The 27,841-nt window shown below is 38.7% G+C and overlaps 1 protein-coding gene across 1 annotated transcript in view; it reads left to right on the plus strand.

The window, feature by feature from the left end:
- LOC105992189 (vomeronasal type-2 receptor 116-like) overlaps window positions 1-8,282 on the plus strand; it is a 28,018-nt gene extending 19,736 nt beyond the window's left edge. Inside the window, 3 exon segments of the mRNA XM_013025013.1 lie at window positions 1,093-1,966; window positions 6,462-6,561; window positions 8,031-8,282. Coding sequence (XP_012880467.1) covers window positions 1,093-1,966; window positions 6,462-6,561; window positions 8,031-8,282 — 1,226 coding nt within the window.
- The last annotated feature ends 19,559 nt before the right edge of the window (window positions 8,283-27,841 follow it).

The raw sequence follows: 27,841 nt of genomic DNA on the forward strand, positions 1-27,841 counted from the left end.
CAACTAATCACTAATGTAAGTTTAACATCCATCATATTAAGTGCAAAGTTTTAAAAAGATGAGATCTCCATTTTACTCAAAATTAACGTTAAAATACAAAGAAAACAGAGACCTTGCTCAGATTTATTTCCCGGTGCCCAGGACATTCTTTCAACAGAGAAATTGCTGTGGATTGAGTAAGATGCAGGAACAAGGTTTGTGAACAGAATGACTTTACAACAGCAATTTGATTTTATGTTGCCCAATTCATGACAGGCAATTTGGAGAGACAAATATAACAACTGCAAGAAATAGCTTCTGTGCTCCTATTTATATTGTTCAGAGACATACAGGGAAGTACAAACCCTATGATGCACCCTTTTAGATGAGGGGTTTGAAAAGTGCACACATGGCTGAGAAAAGTTATGGCAACATGAGGAAGTCTGGAAATATTTTTGATGAGATGTTAGAAATGGCAAGAAATTCTGTGTGTGATAGACACTTTGGGCATAAAAACTTTCTGTTGGTGTGGATTAGGGGTAGAGTGCTTTCCCAGCATGCATGAAGTCCCAGGTTCAATGCCTCAGTACCACATAAACAGAAAAAACCAGAAGTGGTGCTGTGGCTCAAGTAATAGACTGCTAGTTTTGAGTGAAAGAAGATCAGGTACAGCACCCATGGCCAGAATTCAAGCCCTACGATCCACAAAAAAAAGCAAATATTCCCAAGTATTACCAATATGTTCAGTATCTATTTTTTAACCAGTCCTGGGGCTTGAATTCAGAGCTTGGGGACTGTTCCTAAGCTACCTTCGCTCAAGGCTAGTGCTCTACCACTTGAGCTACAGTGCCATTTCTGATTTTCTGGTGGTTAATATGAGATAAAAGCCTCATGGACTTTCCTACACAAGCTGGCTTTGAACCATGATCCTCAGATCTCAGCCTCTTGAGTGACTACTACTACACATGTAAGCCACTGGCACCTGACTAATATTTGCTTATATCCAGTAAGTATTGACATGTTACTATTATCTCTATGCAGGGATTTTCTAATATCCTTTTAAGTATTGAAAAGGGACAGATACTTATGATGATTATTTGATTTCCTCACCAGATATGGAACAATGTGTGAAATGCCCTGGTTATCAATATGCCAACACAGAGAGAAACCAGTGTCTTCAAAGAGCTGCAAGTTTCCTGGCTTATGGAGAGCCCTTAGGGATGGGCTTGGCCTGCATGGCTCTTTGTTTATCTACACTCACAGCATTTGTTCTTGGAGTCTTTGTGAAACATCAGAACACCCCCATTGTCAAGGCTAATAACCAGGCTCTCAGCTACATCCTGCTTATCTCCCTCATTTTCTGTTTTCTCTGTTCTTTGTTCTTTATCGGCTGCCCCAACACAGTCACCTGCATTCTACAGCAAACCATATTTGGAGTTGCATTCACGGTAGCTGTTTCTGCTGCCTTGGCCAAAACTGTAACTGTGGTTCTAGCTTTCAAGGTCATATCTCCAGGGAGAAGGTTGAGGTGGTTGCTGCTATCAGGGGCTCCTAACTTCATCATTCCCATCTGCACTTTGATCCAGGTGACTTTCTGTGTACTCTGACTGTGGACTTCACCTCCATTCATTGATACAGATGCCCACTCTGAACATGGCCATGTCATCATTGTGTGTAACAAGGGCTCCCTTATTGCTTTCTATTCTGTCTTGGGATACTTGGTTCTCTTGGCCCTAGCCAGCTTCATTGTGGCTTTCCTGGCCAGGAACCTGCCTGACTCCTTCAATGAAGCAAAGTTCCTAACCTTCAGCATGCTGGTGTTCTGCAGTGTCTGGCTCACTTTTGTGCCTGTCTACCATAGTGCCAAGGGGAAAGTCATGGCAGCTACAGAGGTCTTTTCCATATTGGCTTCCAGTGCAGGGCTCCTGGGCTGCATCTTTGTCCCCAAGTGCTACATCATCTTGTTAAGGCCAGAAAGAAATTTTCTGCATGGCTTCCGGGATATAACACACCATGAGAAATAAGCCCTCAAGATGAAACTTACATGTATGATCAAATATGTAGAAGGCTAATAGTAAATTTTGCATTACATTTTTCCATCTTATATTAGTTTATATTGCTGAAATCAATTCGATGAATAAGTGATTCATTCATTTCTCTAGTAGTGGTAAAGCCACAAATTGTAGCCAGAGCCAGGTAATTTTGAATTTCATTCTATAGATTTTTTGTTCTTAACATGTACTCTGCACTTGTCCAATTATCACCATTAGTATATTTACACTGTTTCTAGTATTCTAATTTGGGTTTTTAATCATTTGCTTAATTTTTTTGTTGCCAGTCCTGGGTCTTGATCTTAAAGCCTGGGTACTGTCCCTGAGTTTGTTTATTTGTCTGTTTGTTTGTTTAAGGCTGGTGCTTTATATTTGAGCCACAGCTTCACTTTTAGCTATGTAATCGTTAACCAGAAATATTATTCTCTTGACCATCCTGCTCAAGTTTAAACCATTATAAACAAATCTTAGCATCCTGTGCAGCTGAGTTTATGGATATTTTTCCAAAAGTTAAAGTAAATTATCTTCCTACTTTTTCATCATCATTATTCTTAATCACAACTCACTATAATTGTCCAAAAAGTTCCATATTTTAATATACTCAATAGAGTTTACTTTGCTTCATAGTTGTGTATTTCCATTCACACATCTGCCTTTTTCTATATTCCTTAATCTCTTTTGTTGTATCAGTCTCCCACATCCTCTCTTATTTCATTCACTTTTGCTATCATTTTATTCTCTTTCTTCTTCCATCTCCCTCTCTCCTTAACCTATATTGTTTTAGAATTTCAAGAATGCCTTTATATGCTACAAAAATACAATTCATTTGTATATCATAATGTATTGTCTTTATGAAGTAATAGCTGAGGAACTTAGAGACTCATAAAAGGTCCATTATCCATGGCTAGATATACTTTTCAAGTTATTTTTGTTTAATCACTTAAAAATATTATTTAAATTCTATCTTTATATACATTTTTCTTCTTATATTATCAATTGATGCTGTATCTGTTGGTACCAAGTAAATGTTACCTTTGCAATATTTCAGTTTTATGAGAAATGTATTATTCGTTATGAAACAGACAGATATTGGTTTCTCTACTAAGTTTAAAGTAACACATGACTATGACATACTGTAACATGTTATGTCTTTCTGTTCACTCCTTTGGTTTATTGATTTTTACTACTATTAGGTATTTCTACAAAAGGCATCACTTCAACATATCAATTTATGAGTACACTGACATATGATCTACTACAAGAGTGATTATATGTTAAAAATGGACTTATATTGCTTTGATTTTAAATTGGAATTATTGACCAAATAAAAAAGCTGCATTGTGTTTATATTCCTTGCAAAAGGAATACTACTTAGCAAATATTACTGCTATTGGTTAGTAAAACACTGATTACCCACTTAGTAGCAAGCAGTTCACACTTATCACATCTTTTTTGTATGTGCTTATTTACTTTTATTTGTATCTCTTATTCTTTTTGCTGCATTTTTATCATATCTTAAGAGGTACATAATGATCTATTATGCAGAAGTGAGAATGCATTTTGACCAAGAGGAAGGAAAGCAATTTATCAAGTTTGAGAAAGAATAAAGAGATAAGGGATGATTCTTAAGACATCCTGTCAATATTCAGCATATGTTATAGTAAATTGCATAGCTCAACCTCTGGTGTGACATTGGTGATAATAAGGCAAAGAAAAGATGATATTCAAAGGATTAATAACCACTTAAATGATGAGTCATGAGCTGAGCAGGGCACTTCAACTGGTAACAATATCCTGGAGTAAATATATACATACAATATTTTATGTATATATATGGTGAGTATTTACTAATGGAGGCAGAAGTGTCGGTTGTCTTAGTTCTCTCACACCTCCACAGGATATCTTCATTTGAGGCACAAAACAGCGTAAAATTCTATCATCCTGGAAAAATGTTGCTATATACTTTTACTTTATAGTTCCTCCTGGAAGGATAAAGAAGACCATGCGCTCTTTTACACACACACGCACACACACACACACAAATAAAGATGAACAACTCTGAAAGATGCAAGGAATTATTATAAAATCCAAACCATAGCATCCATACTGGTGATAGAAACAAGAATCAATCAGAAACTGGTGGCTCACTGTAATCCAAGCTATACAGTATGCTGAGATATGAGAATGGTAGTTTAAATCCATCCCTGGCAGGAAATCCATGAGACAATAATCTCCAATTAATGATCATAGAACCAGAAGAGGAATTGTTGGTCAATTTGTTTGAGTGTCAGCCTTGAGCAAAAAAGGGCTCATGGACAGTACTTCTGCCATGAATTTAAGATCTACAATCCTATCCCCCCCCAAAGAAAACAACTCATATAAACACTAAGTTCTTTCATATAAACTCTCTAAAAACAAAGACAAAAAAATCAAATGTATTTTGGAGATATGCTGAAGGAAGAAAGAAACCAAATTTGAAAACAGTTCAGGAAGCTTTTTGATACTTTAAAAAAAACTCTAAAACCTACAAGAAGCATACCGATCATAGTGATGCTGGAAGATGCCCTGACTATGGGCTGCAGAACTCCAGATAAGGTTGTTTATAGATCATTAAGCTACTTGTGTGTTACTAAGCTCTTGTCAAAGAAAAACCTCCGAAGAATCACTGCATAATGGTAGCTCTCTATGCAAATATCTGTCATCACATTGGTTGCTACTTGATCAGTTCTTCAAGGGAAAACAAGTCAAAGTATTCCTATCAGATCAGGAAGAGCTATAACATACATGAGAATGAGGTTTCCAGAAAAATTAAGCAAGGCACATAGTTTTTGAGAGAATTTTCACCTTTCTCTTAAAACTGCTGTTCAAATGAATATACACCACATACAGCTATATTTCCTATAGTATAGTGTTAGAAGTGAAGGGAAACATTCTGTATTAGCCCTCTATTTTTTAAGAAAGACCATGGACTGAAGAAAACATTTTAGTTGTGTTACCCAAATTTGAAGATGGTAAAAGCATAATAAAAGGGCTGTAGACAACCAAACAATAAAATGAAGCCATGTTATATTAATGCCACAGAAACTACCTCATAAGGACTGAAATAAAGTAAAAAGTACCCAAGTAAGTTACCCCTCCTACTATTAATCTGGAAGTATATACTACATTCTGACATAATTCCATTGGAGTACCTTGACACACACACTTTTGGTCATTCTCAAACAATCTGATTTCAGTGACAAGTGAAAATCTAGTCTCACCTCTTTGGCCTCAATTCTTCTACCTAAAAGAAAGGAAGGTTTAAAGGAAAGAGGGAGAGTTTAGTTACTCTTCTTACTCTAACTTGATTCCCTGCTTTTTTCTTAGAAGCAAGACATGAAAAGTTTTGTAAAACTTTAGTCTGAAATATATTATAATATAGTACTAAGCAGGGCCTTGAAAATATATTGCATTCCCTAGTCTCCCACATTGAAATTACAGTAAAATTGAAATACAGTTTTACCAAGAAAAGTTCATTCAGGTGTAGTGAATCCTTGGAATGAACTTAAGACTTCCACATCTAGCTTAAATCTAGGGGGAAAAAAGCGAAAACACTTGAGCTTATGGCCTAAGTTTAAATAGTTACATTGAATTGCAAACGTAAGTAGTTTGAATTTTTTGTTTTCCTAAAGAATGCAAGACACACATTAAACATCCTTTTTTTGTTATTGTTGTTCTTCGTCGAACTTGAACTCTGGACTTCAGCTCAAGGCGAGCACTCTAGCACTTGAGCCACAATGTCACTTCTGGTTTTCTAGTGTTTTATTGGAGATAAGAGTCCCTCGGACTTTCCTGCCTGGGCTGCCTTTGAACCGTGAGCTTCAGATCTCAGCCTCCTCAGTAGCTAGGATTACATGAGTGAGGCACCAACGCCTGGCTTTAAACATCCTTGATTTTAAATAAAAATAAATTTATACTAAAGAAATAAGAACAAACAAAAATAACCTGTACCATGTAATTACATTGACATACAGAGGAAATCCTCTGATAATAGAGAAAACAGGTAAAGTAAACACATTGAAACTTTGGGGTTTTGCCTATGTTCTGCTGTAAAACAAACAAAACACATTTCACAAATACTTAACCGCCTCAGAAATTTCCACAACCAGATTCCTATATTGGAAAAAAGTGAACCTGATTACAGAACTTATGACACTTTACCATGAAAATATCCCATTTCCAATGACTGGCATAATGTATGAAATGAAGTCATAATGTATGAAAATAAAATGTAAATATAAATAGCATAAATATGAATAATGAAAAAGTAAATTATTAATTGCGTTGTAACAATTTAAGACAAATCTTAGACACAAGACTAATTCAACAACACTTTCTAGCAACTGTCAGTGTGTTTTATTCTATAGTGTGCAGAGGCACTATAGAAAAAAGCCTTAGTAACAAGGGGAAATTTTTGTATAAAAATTTTTGTATAAGAAATATCAACAAAGATTTGGAAATCATCAAAAGTACTAAAAAGAAAATATGTTTTGTAACGTCACTTAAATGAAGTTGCTCAATGGAGAACTAGACAAAAAGAATACAAATTTTCATGTATGCAAAAGTTTACATCTGGTAAGCTAACAAATAAACTTTTTCTGCAGGATTAGATGAAAAATGAAAATATTTCAGAATTCATGATTGGCAAAACCAAGAGCGATGGTAAAGCTATACGAAATTAAATAGTCTGGCATCACTGGTTCATGCCTGCAATCCAACCTACCCAAGAGACTTAGATTTTAAGATCTTAATTTGAATTCAGCCCAGGCAGGAAAGTCTATAACAGTCTTATCTCCAGTAAATTACTCAGAAATATCCAGAAGTGGTACTGTGGCTCAATTGGTACAGTGCTCCCTTCAAGCAAAAAGAGGCTGAGGGACACCACCCAGGCCCTGAGTTCAAGCTGCAGGAACAAGAAAAAAAGGAAGAAAGGAGGAAAAGGAGAAGGGAACGAAGGATAGACAGAAGGAAAGAATGAAGAAAGGATGAAAAAGAAGGAATGAAGGTAGGGAAGGAGGGAGGAATGTAGGAAGGAAGGTATCCATCCCTTGGTTCTCTCTTTCACAGAACAAAGCAGTCATTAAACACTCTCCTAGAGACAGTGAAGGTGTTGTCCTGCAATGTTATTTTTCTTCCAACACTTCTGATACAAAACCTGTGTTGTTTTTTAAAGCAACTTCATTCTCCAACCACACTGTATGTCCCACAGTGCAATTCTGACACCACCTCAACTTAGAATAGTTCATACATATTCTGATTTAAATCCCACCAAACTGACTCCAGTACTGCAAACCATGGGTTCATTCTGTCCAGTCACCAGTCTCCTTACTAAAGTGATAGAGTGCTGGCACCTAAGTCATCTCATTAACATCAATTCTTACCATGTTGGAGTATGATTATGAAAAAATAAGATCTCCTATTGCTCACAATATTCTAGACCTTCCACATAGACTAGTCCTTAAAAATCATTCTACACTTCTGCAACAACTATCAAATATAAAAATCTATTGTACAACAGACAGGACCTCAAGGTGTGTTTCAGACTGACATTTCTCAGCCTTCCTCAATTGCAACAAATTACACTGTCTGGAAAAACTACCTCATGACCAAAAGGAACAATTGAAATGGTTTTCCCAACAACTGTAATCCATCTGGGTAAGTAGCTATGCTTACAGGACTCTGAATCCAGCCTTTCCGCTTAAAAGTGTCATAGAGCCAGCAAAAATCCAAAAAAAAATATTTTAAACACTCCACCCCACTTGACCCTATGCCTTGTAAATTTCTAGTGTTATTTCAATGAAATGAAGGTTGAACTAATCCGTTGAATAACTGTGAAGTCAGCTCTCCCAAAGCTCAAAATTTATTTTTGAAAAACATCTTTGGAAATTTTTAACAACATGTCTACACCTCTACTAAAGCCTAAAACATCAAATTCATCCTTAACTGTCACCCTAATCACAGGATAATCACAATTACAAAGATTGTCTAGGCTTAAGAAGAGCTGATTTTGCCCCATTCCATCATCTGTCATTAGTAGAAATTTTGTTTTTGAAACACTATGTCTACAAAGAACCAGTAGACTTAACAGATCAGAGATGTGAAGACCTCCCTTTCCACTTCAAAGTTACCCATGTGTGCCTGGATCCCCTTTTTGAAGGGTTCAGTGATGTGGGGAAACATGAATCTCAGGGTCTTGATCAGCAAGTGCGCTGATAGGATACACTGGAAGATTTAGAAAAAATAAGTCCCAAGAAAGAGGGGAGGAGCAAAAACAATCACTGGCTGAGCTCTATAATTTGGGTTTTCAATGGCATTTGCATCAATTTATAAAGTTATGCTTTTCTAAAATTGGGTTTGGTGGTGTCTTGGTAGCATCTTTATTCAATAGTTTTTGAAGATCAAGAGTCTCATGTATGAGAGGCAACAACTTTTTGCCAGAGCTATACAACCACTTTCAGTGTCTTTCTGGAGCTATGTTTCCACATTTTAGCAAGATAAAATATCTTCTCATGAGTGATACTGCTAGCTCATCACATGGAAGTTGACCTCTAACCACTCCTCATTGAAGATAACTTTCACTACAGGGCAAGAATAGGCATGTCTACCCTTCATATCTACAGCAGTGATCAGACATGTGGTATCCAGTGTTGGCTTGGGGCATACTACTAGGTATACAATGTCTACCATTTTGCCACTACAACTAGGATCAGGGACTGTGCACTGGAAACCCACTGTTATATGCATGCTCTCCCGGAACCACCGGAGTTAAAACTATGGACACAGAAATACAGAATTATCCCAACAAGGGATACTATGCACAAAGCTGAGCCATTAACCAAAAAATCTGGCAAACAAGCATACAGATCTGGCAGGCTGTCCACCAATTTATTCCTAATGCAGCATGAGTTGCTACTTTTCTCTAATTGGTTACTGTGATTGCTACTCTGCTCATGATTGGCATTTTGGATAGGGTAAAATGTATTACTATAATGTGACATTGAAATAAGATTAAAAGTACAGAGGTAATCTCAAAATATAGATACATCCACTGCTATTTGTTGACAAGTCATTATTCTACCTTGAAAAAAAAGTTTAGGACAAATCTTTACATTTCCTACCAAACCCGGCAGGAAAGTCTCTTATCTCTAATTAATCTACAGAAAAATCCAGAAGTGACACTGTGTCTCAAGAGATAGAGCAGTAGCCTTCAGCCAAAGGAGCTCAGGGACATTGTCCAGGCCTGGATTTCATGCTTCAGGACTGGATCTGCCCAGGAAACAGACCAATAATATGAGTTCCAAGTGTGCTTTCCCAAAGTTCAGTGCCTAGATATATTCTGGAAGCATCTCAGCACCAAACACTGGAGATCAGACTATGTGACAGTGGTGCTTCAAATCTTCCTTCCTGACAGTGTTGTCCAAGCACTGTGGATATGTCTTTCCCAACTATTCCTTGACTCATACCCAACAAACAGTTGTAATGTACTCCAAACTCCTTTTCACCTGTTAGCATCAGTGGAAATGACAATAGGACCAAAAGAGACTCTTGTCCAACCCCTAAACAGGAAGGAATTAACAGATACCCAGTAGCTTCTACAAGCCAGGCCAAATCTGGGCTTTACAATGTAGGATTAGATGGCCGAGCCTACACTCCTGACTTGGTCTCCTGAGGTTCAGAGCACAGAAATGAAACCAACTGCCTCACATGTGGCTTTTTCTCCTAGCTTTGAGAAACATTTACAGGATGGAGTGCCATGGACAGCAGTGCCAGCATAAGGAAGAATAGGATACTGCTTCTTTCATAGTTGAAGATTTGGATGAGAAAATGTGTCCTCTCCACTGTGCCATTTCATTTGTGAGTAGATCCTGATGGTTCCATGTGTAATATCACAAAGAATCTGGCAGTGAGATTAGCTCCAAGGCTAAAAGTTTACTTTGCCTCACAGCCATTCAACCTAAATTCAAGTATGATTACAGGCTAATAAACAGCCTCCCTGTGTTTGAGACAGCAAATTCTCTCCCAGGGAATTGATTTCCTTCACTGCTATGACCTCCTTTCTGCAAACTATGTAATAAGTCTTATTTTAAGAAGTGTCAAGAATGTCTGCCCCAATTTGAGTCAAGGTTACACTATCTTGTACATGATCTACTTTATCATCGTTTCTTCTCCTTGGGATATATCTTCTCACTGACCTCTCAACCTGAACTAGCTCCATTCCTACCTTGAGGCTGGGCACACTGGTCCATCCCTTTATTCAGACTGGGCTATGAGCACTGCCCTTGTCTCTTATCAAAAGTGGTTCACACCTGTAATTCTAGTTACACAGGAGGCTGAGATATGAAGATCAAGTTTCAAATCTAGCCTAGGCAGGAATGTCTGTGAGACGCTGATCTTCATTTAACCACCACAAAGCCAGAAGTGGAACTAAGGCTCAGTGGCAGAGTCCAGCCTTGATTAAAAGAGCTAAAACACAGGGCTCAGATTCAGAGTTCAAGTCCCAGCAACAGTATAAAAATATTCTCAACTCCCCAGAAGGTCAACTTTAGGAAAGGAAGATGCATAGGGAACAACACAGTACTGTGTCCTACCTTGCTGTGGACACCAAGAGAATGCAATCATGCCAGACTTACCTAAATAGTTTTGTACATTTCCCATATTCTCTTGCAGGTACACCCCGATGGCAGAGGAATCTTTCACCTTCTTGTTTCACTAAGATGTGGAAAATCTGTACCAAAATTTTCCTAACATACAGCTTTTGCTATTGCATTTTGTGACATCAGGGGTGGTGTAGGCTGAGAGTAAGTCAGAACTGCTAGACACTAGGCTGATCCTGGAAGTTGCTGGAGTAAAACTGTGGCCTGATCTCCTGATTTGTGGAGGACAGCAACATCTGCCTAAGCCAGAACACTGCAGGGTGCCTCAGCTTGGGAACAGAACAAGGGCCTTCTACAAACTGTGTTGTTTTCTATGTCTTGACATGCAGCAGAGAAGGATGACTCTGAGAAAGAAAAGCGTAGCAATGGCAGCATGTCACCATTTTCTAGTCTATAGGGAACTCTCCCAGTTGGTTATTGCTGAGCTTCATCTCAAAGCTGGATGAGCTAGCTGAAGTTACCTTGCTGTCTGAAGGTATTCCAGTGATGTCACCACTTATGGTGTCACTGAATGAAAGCTGCCACTGATCTTTATGTCAGTTTTAGATGCCTGGCAGCTGAACAGACAAGCTGGCTTACTGAAGAGAACTTCCCAAACACATACCCCAGTCCCTAGTCCCCAGTACTTGTGCTTGGTGCTCTAGTTTTGGGATATGGTCAACCAATTTTTCTTTTTGGCCAAATAAAATTCCCAGTTTCTCCCCACACGACCTAATAGGAGGGATCATAGAAACATGATGAGGAAATTGATAACTCTACAACCAAAATTAAGGCCACACAGCATGGAAATCTGCACATTAACCTGTCTGGCTTCAAGTCTAGGTCCATATAAGTCCAGGTACTTTCTTATCCAACTCCTTTACAATGCCTAAATGCTTTCTATGCTAGTCTGGGTCCAGGGATCCAGGGTCCATGACTGATAGTAGCTAAGGCTAGGTGTCTGCATGAAGTAGCCCAGTGTCTCCCTGCTTATGTTGCCTGCTACTCCAAGCCTGGAGTCTACACCTCATATGAACATATACCAATCAGATTGACCAAGGTATAGGCATCAGGCCCTCAGGACTTCAACCTAGGGACACCCATGCTCATTGCTCCATTGTCTCCAAGCTCACCTGGAATCATCACTCAGTTTTTCCAAGGCTCTGAACCAGGTAATGAATTATTCTTCTGATTTTATATTATAATATCTAAAACTTGATTGTAGCTATTTTACCTGCACAGTGACATTGTATGCCTGACCATGAAGAGCACAAGAATAGTGTTGGACTGGGCTATAAAAGATAGGGTGGGTCAATTTTCCTTTGCTTTACTAAGGGAATCCTTCAACTTAATCCTGTCAGTCAGTTTCATGATCTCACAACAAACGAAGCCTCTGCTCAGGAAGCTCTCCTTGATCCTACATTACAATCTCAACCTTACTTCTGGAAGGACCTCATTTATGTAGCCAATGTCTTCATAAAGTATAGGCAACAGGACATGATTGAGTGGACAACCTCCTAATCCCTCTCATACTCTATGGACATCTATAATCTTCCTTCATCAACTTCTGAAAATTTAGTCTGTCCTATAAAAGCAATGTATTTAGAAAGTGTCCCTTTTTCTCTTATGACTTCCAGGTCAGGGCCTACTCCACCCCTTGGAACAATGTATACAAACATGGGACTAGAAGCCACTTTTAGAGTCAGTCTGGCACCCAGTGTGTGGTTCAAGGACTTTCTTGTCTCATGCCTATCATTATTGGAGAAAGTGAAAATTAGGTTAAAAGGCCTTGTTGTTCCATGGGATCCCTATCTTACAGGCATGGGGTCATGATAGGCAGTGTCAGTTTTCATTAGGTCCATTGGGAATGTTCTCTTATGTACAGCACTGTACCCTAGATCATATTCTGTGGGATTGTATGGGGTGATGACAAAGGCCCAGGGATCCTCACCTGGTGACTCTTCCAGCAACCCTCAGCTATACTGGGCACTGCTATATCAGGGTATCTTGGAGAACATATGGAAACTTCTGTCCAGTGCCCATCTGGGTGATTTGAATTCCAAACTTCCACAGGTCAAATTTCAGACTCTCATTTCCAGAACTCAATGTTATGTAGCCTCTCCCCATCACCCTCATAGAGATTCTGCCCATCCCTGTATCTAATGGGTTTATTTCTTCCATTCAGCTGTCAGAGTATGACTCAAAATCCCAAGTCTACCTGGGCACAACACATTGAGGTAAAAAGTCAGAAGTGATTGGAATGGCCCTGGTTCTTTTCTCTCGTGAAATTGGATTATGTCATAGTCACTCTACAACTTTCTCAGGTGTCTGTGAGCTCCTATGTATGTTTTCTCCCGAGTGGCAGACTAGGTCATCTCCTGACAGGGTTCAGAATGTTGTTAGTGAGAGCTCTGTCCCTTCACACATTACATTTCCATAGTCTGGACCTTCAGTTTAGAGATCACTATTGGTTCTAACAATCATCTTACCACTTGTGATCTCAGTTTGAGTATATGCTTGCTGCAGTTGAAGGAATGTGGAATCTGAGTGAACTGTCCTTGTTGTGACTGTTTCTTCAAGTGGAAGTTGTGCAAGGCAATACACTGACCTCAATACACTGAATGTAATGTTTCTTCACAGCATTGTTGCTGTCCTGACTGGTATCTATGACAACATCATCCACTAAAGTATGGAATATTCTTCTGTCCCTTAGATTTGATCATCCTCTTTCTGATCAGCCAATTGCTGTACATCCCTCCATAATGAGATGAGTAAAACTGTGGGGAAACTGGTGCCCTGTCCAGTGTACTGAAGGTGATAAAGGGAAAAGGACTTTTAGCTTCTGATTAGGCTCCAGTCAGCTAGAATTTTTATGTTTGCCAAGGCCCTTAGAGGAAGTGAGCCACAAAGGAAAAGAGCCGTAGAGTTCCTTACAGCCAAATCCATGGTATTCCTCACCTAACGAGGGCTCAAGGTCATAAGAAAATATTCTATCTCCTAAGCTGCTGTTTAGTTGCCTTGGGAGAAAACTCTGCCTTCTGTATATCTATGATCAGAATGTTCCCAGATTCACTCATACAAGCCAGTATACCCCAGTAATATAGCTCTGAAGTCTATAATTGGAAGCTTCTAGAGTTGTATGGAAAGATTCTCACCACGTGGCAATGCTCGACTTATCCCCCACTACTAGAGATAGAAGTTAGGGCATTGGGAATGACCATTATTTTCCTTGCTTAAGCTTGTTCTTTGACCTCTTAATCCACAGCTACAATTCGCTTTTATAGTTAATTAGAAATAAGTTTCACAGATTCCCAGCATTCACACTGAATATTCAGATCACAGCCTTATGAGTCACTAGTAGTACAGGCATACATTTACTGTTTACAGCCACTCATATTTTAAAGTACTTGGGATATCCCAGCTGTGTGGGACCTTTACAAAGGTTTTCAATGACCATCAGCAGCATCTGATCTAGAGAAATATAAGAGAATCACAAGACGCCCCAGATCTATATCCTAGTTCTAGATGTATGGACCCGACCCTAGGAATACTAGGTGCATGTCCCCCAAAGGAAACCACAAATACCCCATGCCAGAGCAGGTCTCCCCTGTAAGCAGTGTAGTTAAGAAAAAAGGTGGTGAGTTCCTGGGTTCCTGGAGTCAGGCAAGTATAGTTTTGGGAAAGGTAACTATCAATTTCAGCTTACACAATAATCTGGCTGATGCTAAATCCCTGCATGTAGCAGCTGTTTCCAAATCTTGGCTCATAATCATATCTGGGCCAACCTGTCTTCTCCTATAACATTCCTCTACTAAGGGTGTCCTATTAAGCAAATTTGCCCCACCTGCATAGGTGGAAAAAATATTCTTCTCCTTCCTTCACTCCAGAAGAAAGTGGAATGACATTTTTCAAAAACACTTTTAGTAAGAAAGTGATTTCCATTTGTCCATGCTACTCTAGTTCATTATACCACCATGTCCCCATACCTTAAATAGTGGCTGTCTACTCCTTGAGTTATTTTTGAAGGAAATGACTTCTGGCAGCTTCTGGACTCTTTGGAACCTGTGCCAAGGAGAGGGGCACAGAGACAGGGACAGGATGGAATGTGGGGGAAAAGATTGGGACTCCATTTTGTTTATATCCAAGACTCCCAATTGCCTGGATAAGAGAGTTGAAAATGGTTCGGTTAAGGAATTCTACTCATCAATTAGAAAGTATGTTATGTCAATTGCAGGGAAATGGATGGATCTAGAAAAATATATCAGCTTAAGTGTAGTAAGCCAAGCCCAGAGAGACAAACAGCACATTGTGCTCTAATATCTGGAAACTATATCTAAAATACAACTAAATATGATAACTTATACAGGGTCCTTTGCAGTTATATACAAAATAAAATAAACGAAGTCATCTTTAGGCAAGAAACCAAAAAGTTTAACTCTTCTGAACATCTAAAATACTATTTAGCAAAAGGAATTCCAGAAAATGGAAATTTTTTTGCCAGTCATAAGGCCTGAACTCTGGGCCTGGGCACTGTCCCTCCTCTCTTCAGCTGAAGGCTAGCACTCTACCACTTGAGCCACAATATGGAAACATTTTTTGTTGTTATTGTTGGTGGATGTTTTTCTTCTTTTCTTATTGTCTTTTAGGGGGACAAAGAAGATCATAGAAATGGAGGGAGAAGATGGGAAGGTGGCTCAGTGGTAGAGCGCTTGCCTTGCATGCATGAGACCCTGGGTTCGATTCTTCAGCACCACATAAGCAAAAAGAAAAAAGCCGGAAAGTGGTGCTGTGGCTCAAGTGGTAGAGTGCTAGCCTTGAGCTGAAGAGCTGAGGGACCGCGCCCAGGCCCAGAGTTCAGGCCCCATGACCGGACCCAAAAAACAAGAAAGAAATGGAGAGAGAAATGGTGAACAAATGCAATCATGATATTTAGTATACACTATGTAAAAAATGAACTGCAACTTGAAGGGATGGGAGGACCAAGCAAGGGAAGTGGTGATATTGTCCAACAAGAATTGTACTGATTACCCAACTCATCAAATTCTAACCCCTTTGTCAACTCCCTAGTAGTAACAATATTATATTTTTAAGAAAACAATACATTGAGGCCTTAAGGACCAATGGATCTGGAGCAGATTCTTTCCCTGGCACAACAGGAAGCAGCTGCACAATTTATCTTTGTCTTGATATCTTCTGGTTAGAGATGTCAGGCTACCAGAGAATACATGGAAACCTTTTGTCTCTGTTCAGTTTCAGGAAGTTAGGAAGTTCAGTGCTAACAAAGATATAACAAACAGGCCCTATCAGTGACTGTCCACCAATATGCCTCTGACAAGCAGTTTGCTCCAGTGGTTTAGTAAGCGTGATGCCAGATCTTTTGCATCCACAGCTTCTGTGGAGAGAGGGACCAACCTTAAAAGCTTTTCCCATGTTCTCCCCAGTTGGTAGATGGAAGGCCCTCTGCAGAGCAAAGATGGAGGAAAAATTCATCAGGAATCTCACTTCCAGGGGAAGGAAACTTCAAAAACTAGGCTGAAAGTGCCAACTTCTGACTTTGTCCACAGGCTGAGGTTCTCCCAATTAGAGGATTGCTAGAGAGAGGTTGGGCTTCAGCAGGAAAAAAAATCAGGCATAACATGACAGGTTTTCAGATAAATGTAAGGTCTGATTGGAGGAAAGAGTAAGCATCCAATCTGAGAATGACCAGGAAAAATAGAACATAGGAGGAATTACTTGGTTCCACACAGACACCTGACCACAAGCTAAAGATTCAAAGTAGTGATGGCTGAAGGAATAGTCCTTGGGTGTCATTGATATCATACTAAAACCACCTTAATCAAGTGCTCTACTGTCAAGTTCCTTCATGCTGTGTGCCCTTAATCAGGTGGTGTTGACATAGGAGAACATATGGATAAAACGTGTGAAGGTCAAGTGGATGGTGGGGACCAGGTTGTGCCTGTAGAACCAGATGGAAGACAAGAAATGACATGCACCTCCTTCTTGAACACATCTTGGGGAAGATAGTAAGTATGAGTATCAATCCAATCCTGTCACATTACACAATGTCCAGGCATAGGTTTGGATCCGTGCAATAGTGGGTGTAACTTAGAAAGTTGAGGAGGCCATTTGAACTTATGTACATTTCTTAGTCTTGTGGGCTGACCACAAATTACTCATAGCACCTGAGAAACCCAGAAGTAAATGAAAACAGGAAAGGGACAGTAGGATTTTCCTGCCCTAATCTCAGTCTTAACACAAGAAGGTGGTTGTTACTTCTTTGCCAAGGAAGAATCCGTGCCAATGCCCATCAATCACTTGCCTGTCACCAGGTCCATGTATCCACTAGCAGCTAGTCTTGTGTCTTCCCTGGGCTCCCGTACACATAAGGAACACAATGAATGGTGAAGGTTTAGAAGTCTCCTGGTAGATAAGGGTGAGTGATTGCCTAGTTGGACCTCTTTCCTAATGCTTGATTGCTGACAGCTAGTAGGAGGGAAATAAGGCTCATTTAATGTTTGGGCTTAAGAACATTATCCTACTTATATTCCTGTAATCCCTCCATGCATCACTTCCATAATATCAATAAAATATTTTTGAAGGAAACGTCCTACACAGAATGAGCTGTGATATAGCTGGAGTCTGGAAGGAATCAGTCTCTTTGGAAAAGAATAGAAAACACGACACGAGATTAAGATGAATCTCCAACCCATCCTGTGCTTCCTTGCCCCTTTTCACATCATTGATGTGAGTCATTCTGCCACTAGGTAGGAAAAGCAAGACAAACTATTGGGTATCTCCTAACTAAGGCCACAAACTGGATACTGAAGAAGGATAGGAATTTTCTCCTGAGGGAGCTGATGTTGTATTGATACCAGATAATAGAGAAACTCAGGAGGCCAGATTCAGCTCTGGAACTGGTACTGAGGATGATTTGTTCTGGGTGATTTTATTGCACAGCATTAACCTCTAGGTTAAGACTTGTCACTGGGTCTGGTTCTACCTCTTGAGCTAACACTATTGCTCCCAGTAGAAGGGCCACTGGGGGGAGCCTAGCAATTTTTCTTTGTCTGCATAAGAAAATCAATCTCTCAGTTGACTGGACATCAGAGGTGAGTTTGAAGACATCACTAATCATGGTTCTCCCACTGGGTTAAGAGCCAGAATCCGTGATGTTGCTAAATCCAGCTCTGACCTTGGATTGAGAATAAATATTGAGGCTGATGATAGAGCTATATGAGGCAACAATGCGTTCATTACTATTTTGTTGTTTGTATTTTAAAAGACAGAAAAAAAACCTTCCTACCTAATAATAACCAATCTGTAACCTTGAATAGAGACAATGCTTCAATTTCTCACATTTGAATTTCAGGATCCTCATTACTCCTGGCCCACAGCCAGTGTTGAAGCTTCCTCCCAGTGGTGCCCTGTACCATTCATGCTCATATATCTTTGGTTTCAGCTACAAGATCTGAACCATCACACCTAGGTTTGCTGGGCTCTTGTATCACCATCTTGGCCAGGACAAGGTGTTAAAGCATTCCAGGTCTGACCTAGGCTTATGGAGATTCAAGTGAGCCAGGAGATTTTGAAGTAGGTATACTGTTTGGTTGACAGACCTCTTAGTAGTCAATCCAGGCATGTGGCCAGGACTGAGGTGATGGCACTTAAACTAGATAGAAGTAAATCTGAGCCTCCCCCCAAATGGCCAGAAATTGCACAGTATTCTTTGTAAACCCGTTGTTTCTGGACATCAGTGATTGTTGCTGTCAGTTCAAAGACCAACACAAGTAAAGCTAAGTCTTTTGTCTGCCTAGGCAGTGACACTTTAGTGAACCCAAGTAGGTACTGAGGACAATCTCTAGGGAGGAAGCCAGAGGGCATTAATAGCTCTATTCATTTCTGAGAGTTTTATGGGCTCTTTTCTCTGTCATGAGAATTGCATGTCACAGAGCTTAACTCTGAGCCATACGTTAACCAAAACTCACAACTGTACCCATCATCCTGTATCTTCTTCCTCCTTTAGAGAACAACCCATAGTTAAGAGCTCTAGGGTTTAAGCTCTAGTGCTTGCCCCTGTCTAACACACACACACACACACACACACACACACACACACACACACACACACATACACACACACATACATATATACACACAAAAATACACATACACATATCATCATGCCAAAGAAAAGTACTTTCCTCCAGACCAAAACACACTCACTTTGTGAGTTGATCCTATGATATAAAAGTTAAACTGGAGCAGGGAAGAATTTCATTATGTCTAGAATCCAGGAGAGCTTCATACATACTGAACCTTATTAGGACTTCTAGTGTTAATAACTAACCCCCCATTGCCTGAAGCCCAGCAGAGCTTGATCTCCTTAGCAACTTATGCTCAGTGCCTGGAGTGATGCTGTTATACTTTAGATGGCTCATATATATGCAATGTATTAGAACAACCAGATCCTTTCCAGGGAATCCTGTGTGACTAGAGTCTGTTAATCTACTTTCAGCCATCCTTGCTTTGTTTATGTATACGTTAGAGACACTCCTTGCAGAAAGAATCTCATTTCCTCTTCATAAATAGTTTATCTTTGTCTCATCCCTCATATAAGTGAATCTAAATGTAAAGAACATTTTCATCATAAAGAAGGAGAGACACAGGGATGAACCTGCAGGCATGGATATCATAATTCACAGGGCCAGCTTAAGCCAGCATGTTTATGGTTCATTACCTGTGCTTCTGCAATAGACAATGAATGTGCTTCTCTAATCACCCCACTTTGCAGGCTCAAATACTAAGCTACAATTTCAGGTGAAGAGTACCATGTCATTAGAATTGGCATCCACATTTTGAATGCTTGAGTGCCTGCTGGGTGTTGGCAAACCAGTGGTAGATGGACAGGAATAATGGGTTGAACATTTGGAAGATCTTACCAATTTCAACAAGTGAAGTCTAGTTCTGGAGCACCTTGTAAAAGATTCACCTGTGCCTAGGTCACAATGACAATATTTTACTCCATAACACCCTAATAGCATCAGGAATGACAAAGTGTACATACAGTGATTGTGGAAAGAGAGAGGTTCTACATCTGTTACTTTAATATTAGAGAAAATAGTTTTTGTATTACACATTATGATAAGAAATGCACTAGGTTTCCTATTAGTGTATGAGGACAATTTGAAAATTCTAATTCAATTCACATAAACAATAAATGCATAAAGGCTTCACCGTAGAAGTTTTATTTCTGGGTTGTGCAAACAACTTCTGGCTGCAGAGAGACTTGTACTCTATGAGCCTGACAGGCACCATCTGTCTCCACAGGCCCCTTATGTATATACATAAGGGCAGCACATGTTTCCACTCATAGAGCTTCACTTGCTATGACTACAATTCCAGCCATATTCTCCTGGACACTGGCCAGATATTCCAGTATGCCCTGTTTTGAATGTTCCTTGCTTTTCTAGCCTCCAGGAATTAAAGATCTAAAACTTAAGATAAAACACTACACTACAAATAAAAATGAATAATTTTGTTTAGGCAGTAATCTCATTAAAACTTCAAATAGCCCAGTAAATAAGAGCAAGAATTGACAAATGGGATTACACTGAATAAAAATGTTTGGCAGCAAAGTAGTCATTAGAGTGAATAGATGGCCTACAGAATTAACCAGCTAACCATCTGGCAAGTGATTAATAACCAGAATATACAGGAAACTCAGAAAACTAAACTCAAGGAATCCACATGTCAATTAACATTGGCAAATAAAATTAAAGACAAATCTCAAATCCAAAAGTATAAATGGATAATAAAAATGAACAAAGGCATGATCAACATCCTCATCATATAGGAAATGAAAAGCTAAATGACATTGAATTTTATCACACTCCAGTGACAATTTCTATCATCAAGAATACAAATAACAAATGCCGGCAAGAACGAAGGGAAAGGGATATGTACACACAATGTACATGGGGATGTCATTTCATGCAACAACTATGGAAAACACGCAGTTTCCTCAAAAAATATAAACAGATTCAGGGTATGAACCAATGCCACTACCTTGTGAGACTGAAGTTCATTGCCTGCATACATGTATATGTCTAAATAAACCCTCTGGCAAGCCAGCATGTCATTAAGAATTTAAAAATATATGATAAAATCGTACATAATGTAATAAGTATACAAGTATAAAAAGCTAGTGAAAACTTCACTATAAGCTTTGTTACCTCCTACTATTTTAAAGTACATATGCTGTTTAACTTATACTGTGATGCATATTTCTGTTACCCAGTTTAAGATTATGAGCAAGCGTACGATAATGTGCATGCAACACTGCAGTCTTATATGTAGTTGTATGCAGTACACTCCCTATCTTCTCTAGTGCCACTGAGATCTCTGCATGGAATTTGTGTCCAATATATTTTGATAAATGAAAACATAGAGATGATTTTGATATTGATTCAATTGCATTCTGTACAGCATCTTTACAATAAAAAAACAAAGAAATTTCTCTGTTACCACATATTCTCAGAGCAGAGCATCATGAAAAAATGTCTTGACCTATGTTAGCATGTTTCTTAAAAATTACCTGTGTGAAGGTGAAAGTTCAGAATGTAAATGTGAAACTCAATTTTGGAACTGACCTTGATTAATTGAGGCTATCTAATCAATGATATTTTTATGATGCACTACTCTGCAAATAAGTGGCAGTTAAGAGAATTCTACTCAATCACAAGCCTAAATTAATATCAAAAGAATAAAATTTTCTACATGTCAAAATATATTAGACACAAATTCTGTGAAGAAGCTTCACAGAAACATCGGTTTCAGAAACATCATTGCTTCCCAGGCAACAACAAATAGGTGCATTTTTGGTGACTTATGCACATGAAATTTATATTTAAACCAGCATGGATCAACCATCAGTGTTTTGTGGCTGTTGTGGACATTGGCTATGTGAATTGAATCATGGGAGTGATGCCATAATAACTTTGGTTGACATCCCATTTGCAAACATTGTTTTTCTGTTCATCTCACCGTGCACCTGACAAGGCATCCTGTAATGCAATCCAATTGCATCATCTCATATGGCTTTCATGCAAATAATTTCTTAATAGAAATGTTGGACCAAAAACATTCAAGTTAACTTCGTCCCTGGGGCCTCACTATCTGTGGTCTTGGAGGAAATAAAAACACCTGGGTTGAAGAAAGAGTAGCTGCAAATTTGTTTTCCAACTTCTGTTTTTCTCCTGGAAATGCCTCAGATGCAGAACCCCGGGGAAGAGTTTTACACATTCTACTTGCAGTTCACATGAAGTTTCCATAAAAGTTGGGCTACAATGTACCTCTCTATCAATAAAAAGACATATATGCACATAAAGTTAGATGAATATATATATATATATATATATATATATATATATATATATATGGATCGGTGGCCTCTCTTCCACATAAGATTTCAGTTTGGCAGATGCTTCAGGGATGTGCCTTTTGAATTTCACATTTTTTCTGCAGCTTCCCCTCTTTTTCAGGTCCTTGGCTGGTAGTAGCTGCTTTTCTAAAATAAAGCAGCGAGCACACATGGATGGAGATGTGATGATTGCTGAGTTCTTCCCTCTCTACACTTTGGGTGCAGATTGCAGTAACAGCGATGCTTCTGGTCATGAAGAGAACATCCCTAAGAAACTCATCAATTTATTTCCATATACTATTTTGGTCTTAGGATAGGCAATGTACAAGGAAACTCTGCATACACATATGAACATTCTTTTCTTCTCCATCCTGACAACCCATCCCTCGTACCAGAAACAGACGAGTTTCATTATATTGTCTTCCATTTTGTCTTCCTTAATTTCCTACCTGCTAGTAGGAAAGGAATATGATTTCTTTCCATGTAGCTTCTCTCTCCAGGGGTGTAAGCACATCATTTTCCTTCAGTATCACTTTATTTTATCCATTCCAGATCTAACTGAAGATGATAAAATGATCTTATTGTAAAGATCCTGATACTGAGTCAGTGCAATGAGTTTTTTACCAAAAGGCTGCAGGCACATTTCCTTCCCCACAGGCCAGTGGTCTGAGAATTTTTCTTTGGTATATTTTGAAGACACTGGTAAATTTTTTTTTATTTTAGGCTGCTGCCTCATGAGGTAATGATAATTGCTTAGGAAGCTCATATTTGAGGATTGCGGTTTGAAGTCAACCCAGGCGTGAAAATCCATGAGACTTTTATTTCCGTTTAATCAGCTAGAGCTGGAAGTGGAGGTGTGGCTCAAATGGCAGAGTGCCAGCCTTGAGCCAAAAAGCTCAAGGAGAGTGTCCAAACTCTCATTTCAAGCCCTCAGACACATATTCTTTCTCCCCCCCCCACCCCTCACACTCTGCTCTTTTGCTATAAACAAATAGTTACTATTTCAAATTAAGTACTATGTCATAATTTTATGTTAGATATGCTCCACATTCAAAATGTTACCAAACCTTATCTCCCTTATGGAAAAATTTTATCTAACTTATGCATATGCAATGCATATTCTTGGCTTTTAGTCTTTTGCAGAGGTTATACTAATAAATGGCTATGCAAAAAAGAAAAATAGCTAAACAGAATGGCTGATTGATACTTATTTCAAGTGAAAATGTCATTGCCTCTATCATGTGTACTCCTTTTCATGTGTGGGTATGACAGGTGGAATCTGAGATAGCTGCCCACAGATGGGAGCAGAGAAAGCAAGGATAGGAATTACTCGTTCCTGCTATAAAAGATATATGTCTTTATCTTATGTCTTTAGTATGTTTGCTTCTGTTCTTTCCTTTTGTGCTTTTCTTGGAAAAATGGGGCCTAGGCACTGACCTGGCTGTTTTTGCTCAAGACAAGAGCTCTACCACTTGAGCCACAGCTCCACATCTGATACTTTTTGGTTGTTAAATAAAGGTAAGAGTCTCACATACATCATCGCCCATGATGTAATGAACTTTGATTATTGTCACTCATTCTATTTATCACTATTTTTATATCTTCTCCAAATCCTTTGTTCTCACCCACATTTCTACTTTAGTCTGTTCATTTTGAGCTTCCTGAAGTAAGTAGGATTACATGTATGAGCCACCATTAATTGGCTTGTTTTGCACTCGTGATTGGCCTTTTCTGCCAAGGCTGATGCTCTCTACTTGAGCCACACCTCACTTCTGCCATCTTGTTGGTTAACTGGTGATAATTTTGTCATGGACTTTTGTGCCCCAATTGGCTTTGATTCAGAATCCATAGATCTCAACCTACTGATCAGCTAGGATTGCAGGCATGAGAAACCAACACAGGTAATTTTAATTTCTTGAGGTATCACAAATTTTTAATTTGTATATACCATGGCTAATACTGTAATTTTGGGAGGGGACTTTTAGAAATTTCTTTTGCTTTTAAATTTGAACAAATTATATTTTGGTGAAGTTTTCATTGTGATATTTACATACACGACACAGAACATTTGAAATAAATTTACTCCTTATTTTTTATTTTTCTTCTAAAGAAATTCAGAGGTGATTTTCATAAACTTTGTCTGTATTCTAGATCATCTGCATAAACAAGTGGCTGGTTTGTTTTATACAGTTAGATTAAGGTACAAATGTGTATGACAAAGTGTAAATTATCCACATATAAATACATTTGATAAGTCATCACTGAAATGAGAAGCCTCTAGTTCCCATGGCATTAATTGAGAAAAAAATTTAACAAGACAGAAATAAGCAATGAAAATGCAAACTCATTCTATGTCCATGGGACTACTTCAGGCTCTTTATTTACAAATTTTTTTAACTGTACCTTGGAGATATTTAATTAATTAAAAATTAATTTATATATACATTATGGCTAATTCCTAACTTGAGCCACAGGACATCAGCATTTAAATACCATATTTCTAACATGCATCTCCAACTCAGACCTCATCCCTGAATTTTTAACCTTTATTTATTTGCTTATTTATTTAGTTAGTTATTTAGTTAGTTAGTTAGAAAATTAGTTAGTTAGTTAGTGCTCATCCTGGGGCTTGAATTCAGGGCTTGGGCTCTGAGTCTGAGCTTCTTTATATTCAAGAATAGTAGTGTTCTACCACATGAGCCACAGTGTCACTTCTGGTCTTTTCTGAGTACTTTATTGTAGATAAGAGTCTCTTGGACCTTCCTAACTGGTGTGGCTTTGAACTGTGAGCCTCAGATTTCAGCCTCCTGAGTAGCTAGGATGACAGGAGTGAGCCCCCGGGCCCCAGGTGTATTTTTTTTATTGTGAACATACTGTACAGAGGGGTTACAATTACATGGGCAAGATAATGAATACATTTCTTATCAAACATTGCAGCCTCCTCCTTTGTTAACCCTTCACATCCCTTCCCAAGCACACCCCACCCCCCACCTAATCCTCCCCACCCCCTGATCAACTTGTACTTCTCATGGTTGCAACGGGTCCACCTGTATCATTAAACGACTTGTTTTCCCCCTTTTCCTCCACAAATTATACCGACATCAAATATAGTGAAAGCAGGGGTTATACTGTGGGGGAGGGATATACAAAGCAACAAAGAAATAATCTTAGAAATGGGTTAGAAACAAATTCATGAAAGAAAAAAACATTTAAATACATATCTAAGGGTTCATTTTCCTAATATCACATTATCTGACCATTTCTGCTTCACTCATACATATACTAGATACTGCAAATAAGGGAAACCATGGGAACTATGTTTCTTTGAGCTTGGCTTACTTCACTTAAGAAAATTTTTTCCAAGCCTTTCCATTCCTAACAAATGGGGCAATGTCATTCTTTCTGATGGAGGCATAGAATTCCATTGTGTATATATACCACATTTTCTTGATCCATTCATCTACTGTGGGGCATCTGGGTTGGTTCCATATCTTAGCTATGGTAAATACTGCAGCAATAAAAATAGTTGTGCTGGTAGCTTTAGTGTGGTATTGTTTGTAAACATTTGGGTAAATGCCCAAAAGTGGGATTGCTGGGTCATAGGGGAGCTCTATGTGAAGTCTTTTAAGGAACCTCCATACTACTTTCTAAAGTGGTTGAACAAGTTTACACTCCCACCAACAATGAAGTAAGGTTCCCTTCTGTGCACATCCCCTCCAGAATCTGTTATTGTTAGAGTGCTTGATTTTTGCCATTCTAACTGGGGTGAGGTGGTATCTCAATGTTGTTTTGATTTGCATTTCTTTTATGGCTAGGGACGTTGAGCATTTCTTCACGTGTCTATTGGCCATCCTTCTTTCTTCTTCAGAGAAGTTTCACTTTAAGTCTTTAGCCCACTTATTTATTGGGCAGCTGTTTCTTTGAGGATTTGTTGTTGGGAGATTTAATTTTTTGAGTTCCAAGTATATTTTAGATATGAGACCCTTGTCCATTGTATGGCTAGTGAAGACCTTCTCCCAATCCGTGGGCGTTCTATTGATCTTACTAGCTATGTTTTTTTTGCCATGCAGAAGCTCTGCAGCTTCATGTGATCCCATTTGTCCAAACTTTCTTTGATTTGTTGTGTTTCCAGATCTCTATTAAGAAAATTTCTGCCTGAGCCAAGGAGACCTAGTGTTTCTCCTATTCCATCTTGTAATATTTTCAGAATATCTGCTTTGACTACGAGGTTTTTGATCCATTTGGAGTTGATACTGGTGCAGGGTGATATATAAGGATCTAGCTTTAGTTTTCTACAAGTAGTTAACTAATTTTGCCAGCACCATTTACTGAAGAAGCTGTCTTTCTTCCATTCTATTTTTCAAGCTCCCTTATCGAAGATTAGATGGCTATAGGTCTGTAGGTTCCTTTCTTGGTTTCCAATTCTATTCCATTGGTCCTGAGGACTGTTCTTATGCCAGTACCAAGCTGTTTTGATTTCTATGGCTTTATAGTAGAGTTTGAAATTTGGTATTGATATTCCTCCAGCAGTGTTTTTTCCGTTGAGGAGCGTTTTTGCTATTCGGTGTCTTTTATTGTTCCATATGAATTTTTGGATTGCCTCTTCTATTTCCTTGAAGAATGAGGTTGGAATTTTGATAGGTATCACGTTGAATTTTTAGATAGCCTTGGGAAGTATTGCCATTTTCACCATGTTACTCTTTCCAATCCAGGAGCATGGGAGGTTTTGCCATTTTCTAAGTTCGGTTTTGATTTCCTTTTTCAAGTTTTTAAAGTTTTCATCATAGAGGTCCTTCACTTCTTTGGTTAAGTTAATTCCTAGGTATTTTATTTTTTGTAGGGCTATTACAAATAGAGTTGCTTTCCTAATTTCAGCCACACTTCTCTCATTGTTGGCATAGAGAAAAGCCATTGATTTTGGGGGGTTAACTTTATACCCTGCTACTTTACCAAAGTTTTGAATCAGCTTGAGTAATTTGGGAGTGGAGTCTATGGGATACTTTAAATACAAGATCATGTCATCTGCAAATGGGAGAGTTTTATTTCTTCTTTCCCTATTTTGATCCCCTTTATGTTTGCATCTTGCCTTATTGCTGTAGCTAGGCATTCTAATACTAGGTTGAAGAGAAGTGGAGAGACTGGACATCCTTGTCTTGTTCCTGGAAGAGGAAATGGCTTTAGTTTTTCACCATTAAGTATAATGCTGGCAGCCTTTTTTGTATTGAGGAATGTTCCATGGATTCCTAATTTTTCCAGAACCTTCATCATAAAGGGGTGTTGGATCTTGTCGAATGCTTTTTCTGCATCTTTTGAGATAACTATTTGGTTCTCCTTGCTCCTGTTAATGTGATGAATAATATTCATTGATTTGCATATATTTAACCAAGTTTGCATCTCTGAAATGAATCCTGTTTGATCGTGGTGTATGATTTTTTGAATGAATTGTTGAAGTCGTTTGGACAAAATCGTTTTGAGAAGTTTTGCATCAATGTTCATAAAAGAAATGGGTCTATAGTTGTTTTTCTTTGATGAGTCCCTGCCTGGTTTTGGGATGAGGGTTATGATGGCTTCATAGAATTTGTTCGGTAGTGAACTTTCTCTTTTAATTTCATTGAAAAGTTGAAGGAGTATTAGTGTGAGCTCTGCTTTGAAGGCCTTGTAGAATTCCGCTGAAACACCATCTGGTCCTGGACTTTACTTAGCTTGGAGGTATCTTATTG

The sequence above is a fragment of the Dipodomys ordii genome, unplaced genomic scaffold, assembly GCF_000151885.1.
Source record: "Dipodomys ordii isolate 6190 unplaced genomic scaffold, Dord_2.0 Scaffold81, whole genome shotgun sequence".
NCBI classification, from domain to species: Eukaryota; Metazoa; Chordata; class Mammalia; order Rodentia; family Heteromyidae; genus Dipodomys; species Dipodomys ordii.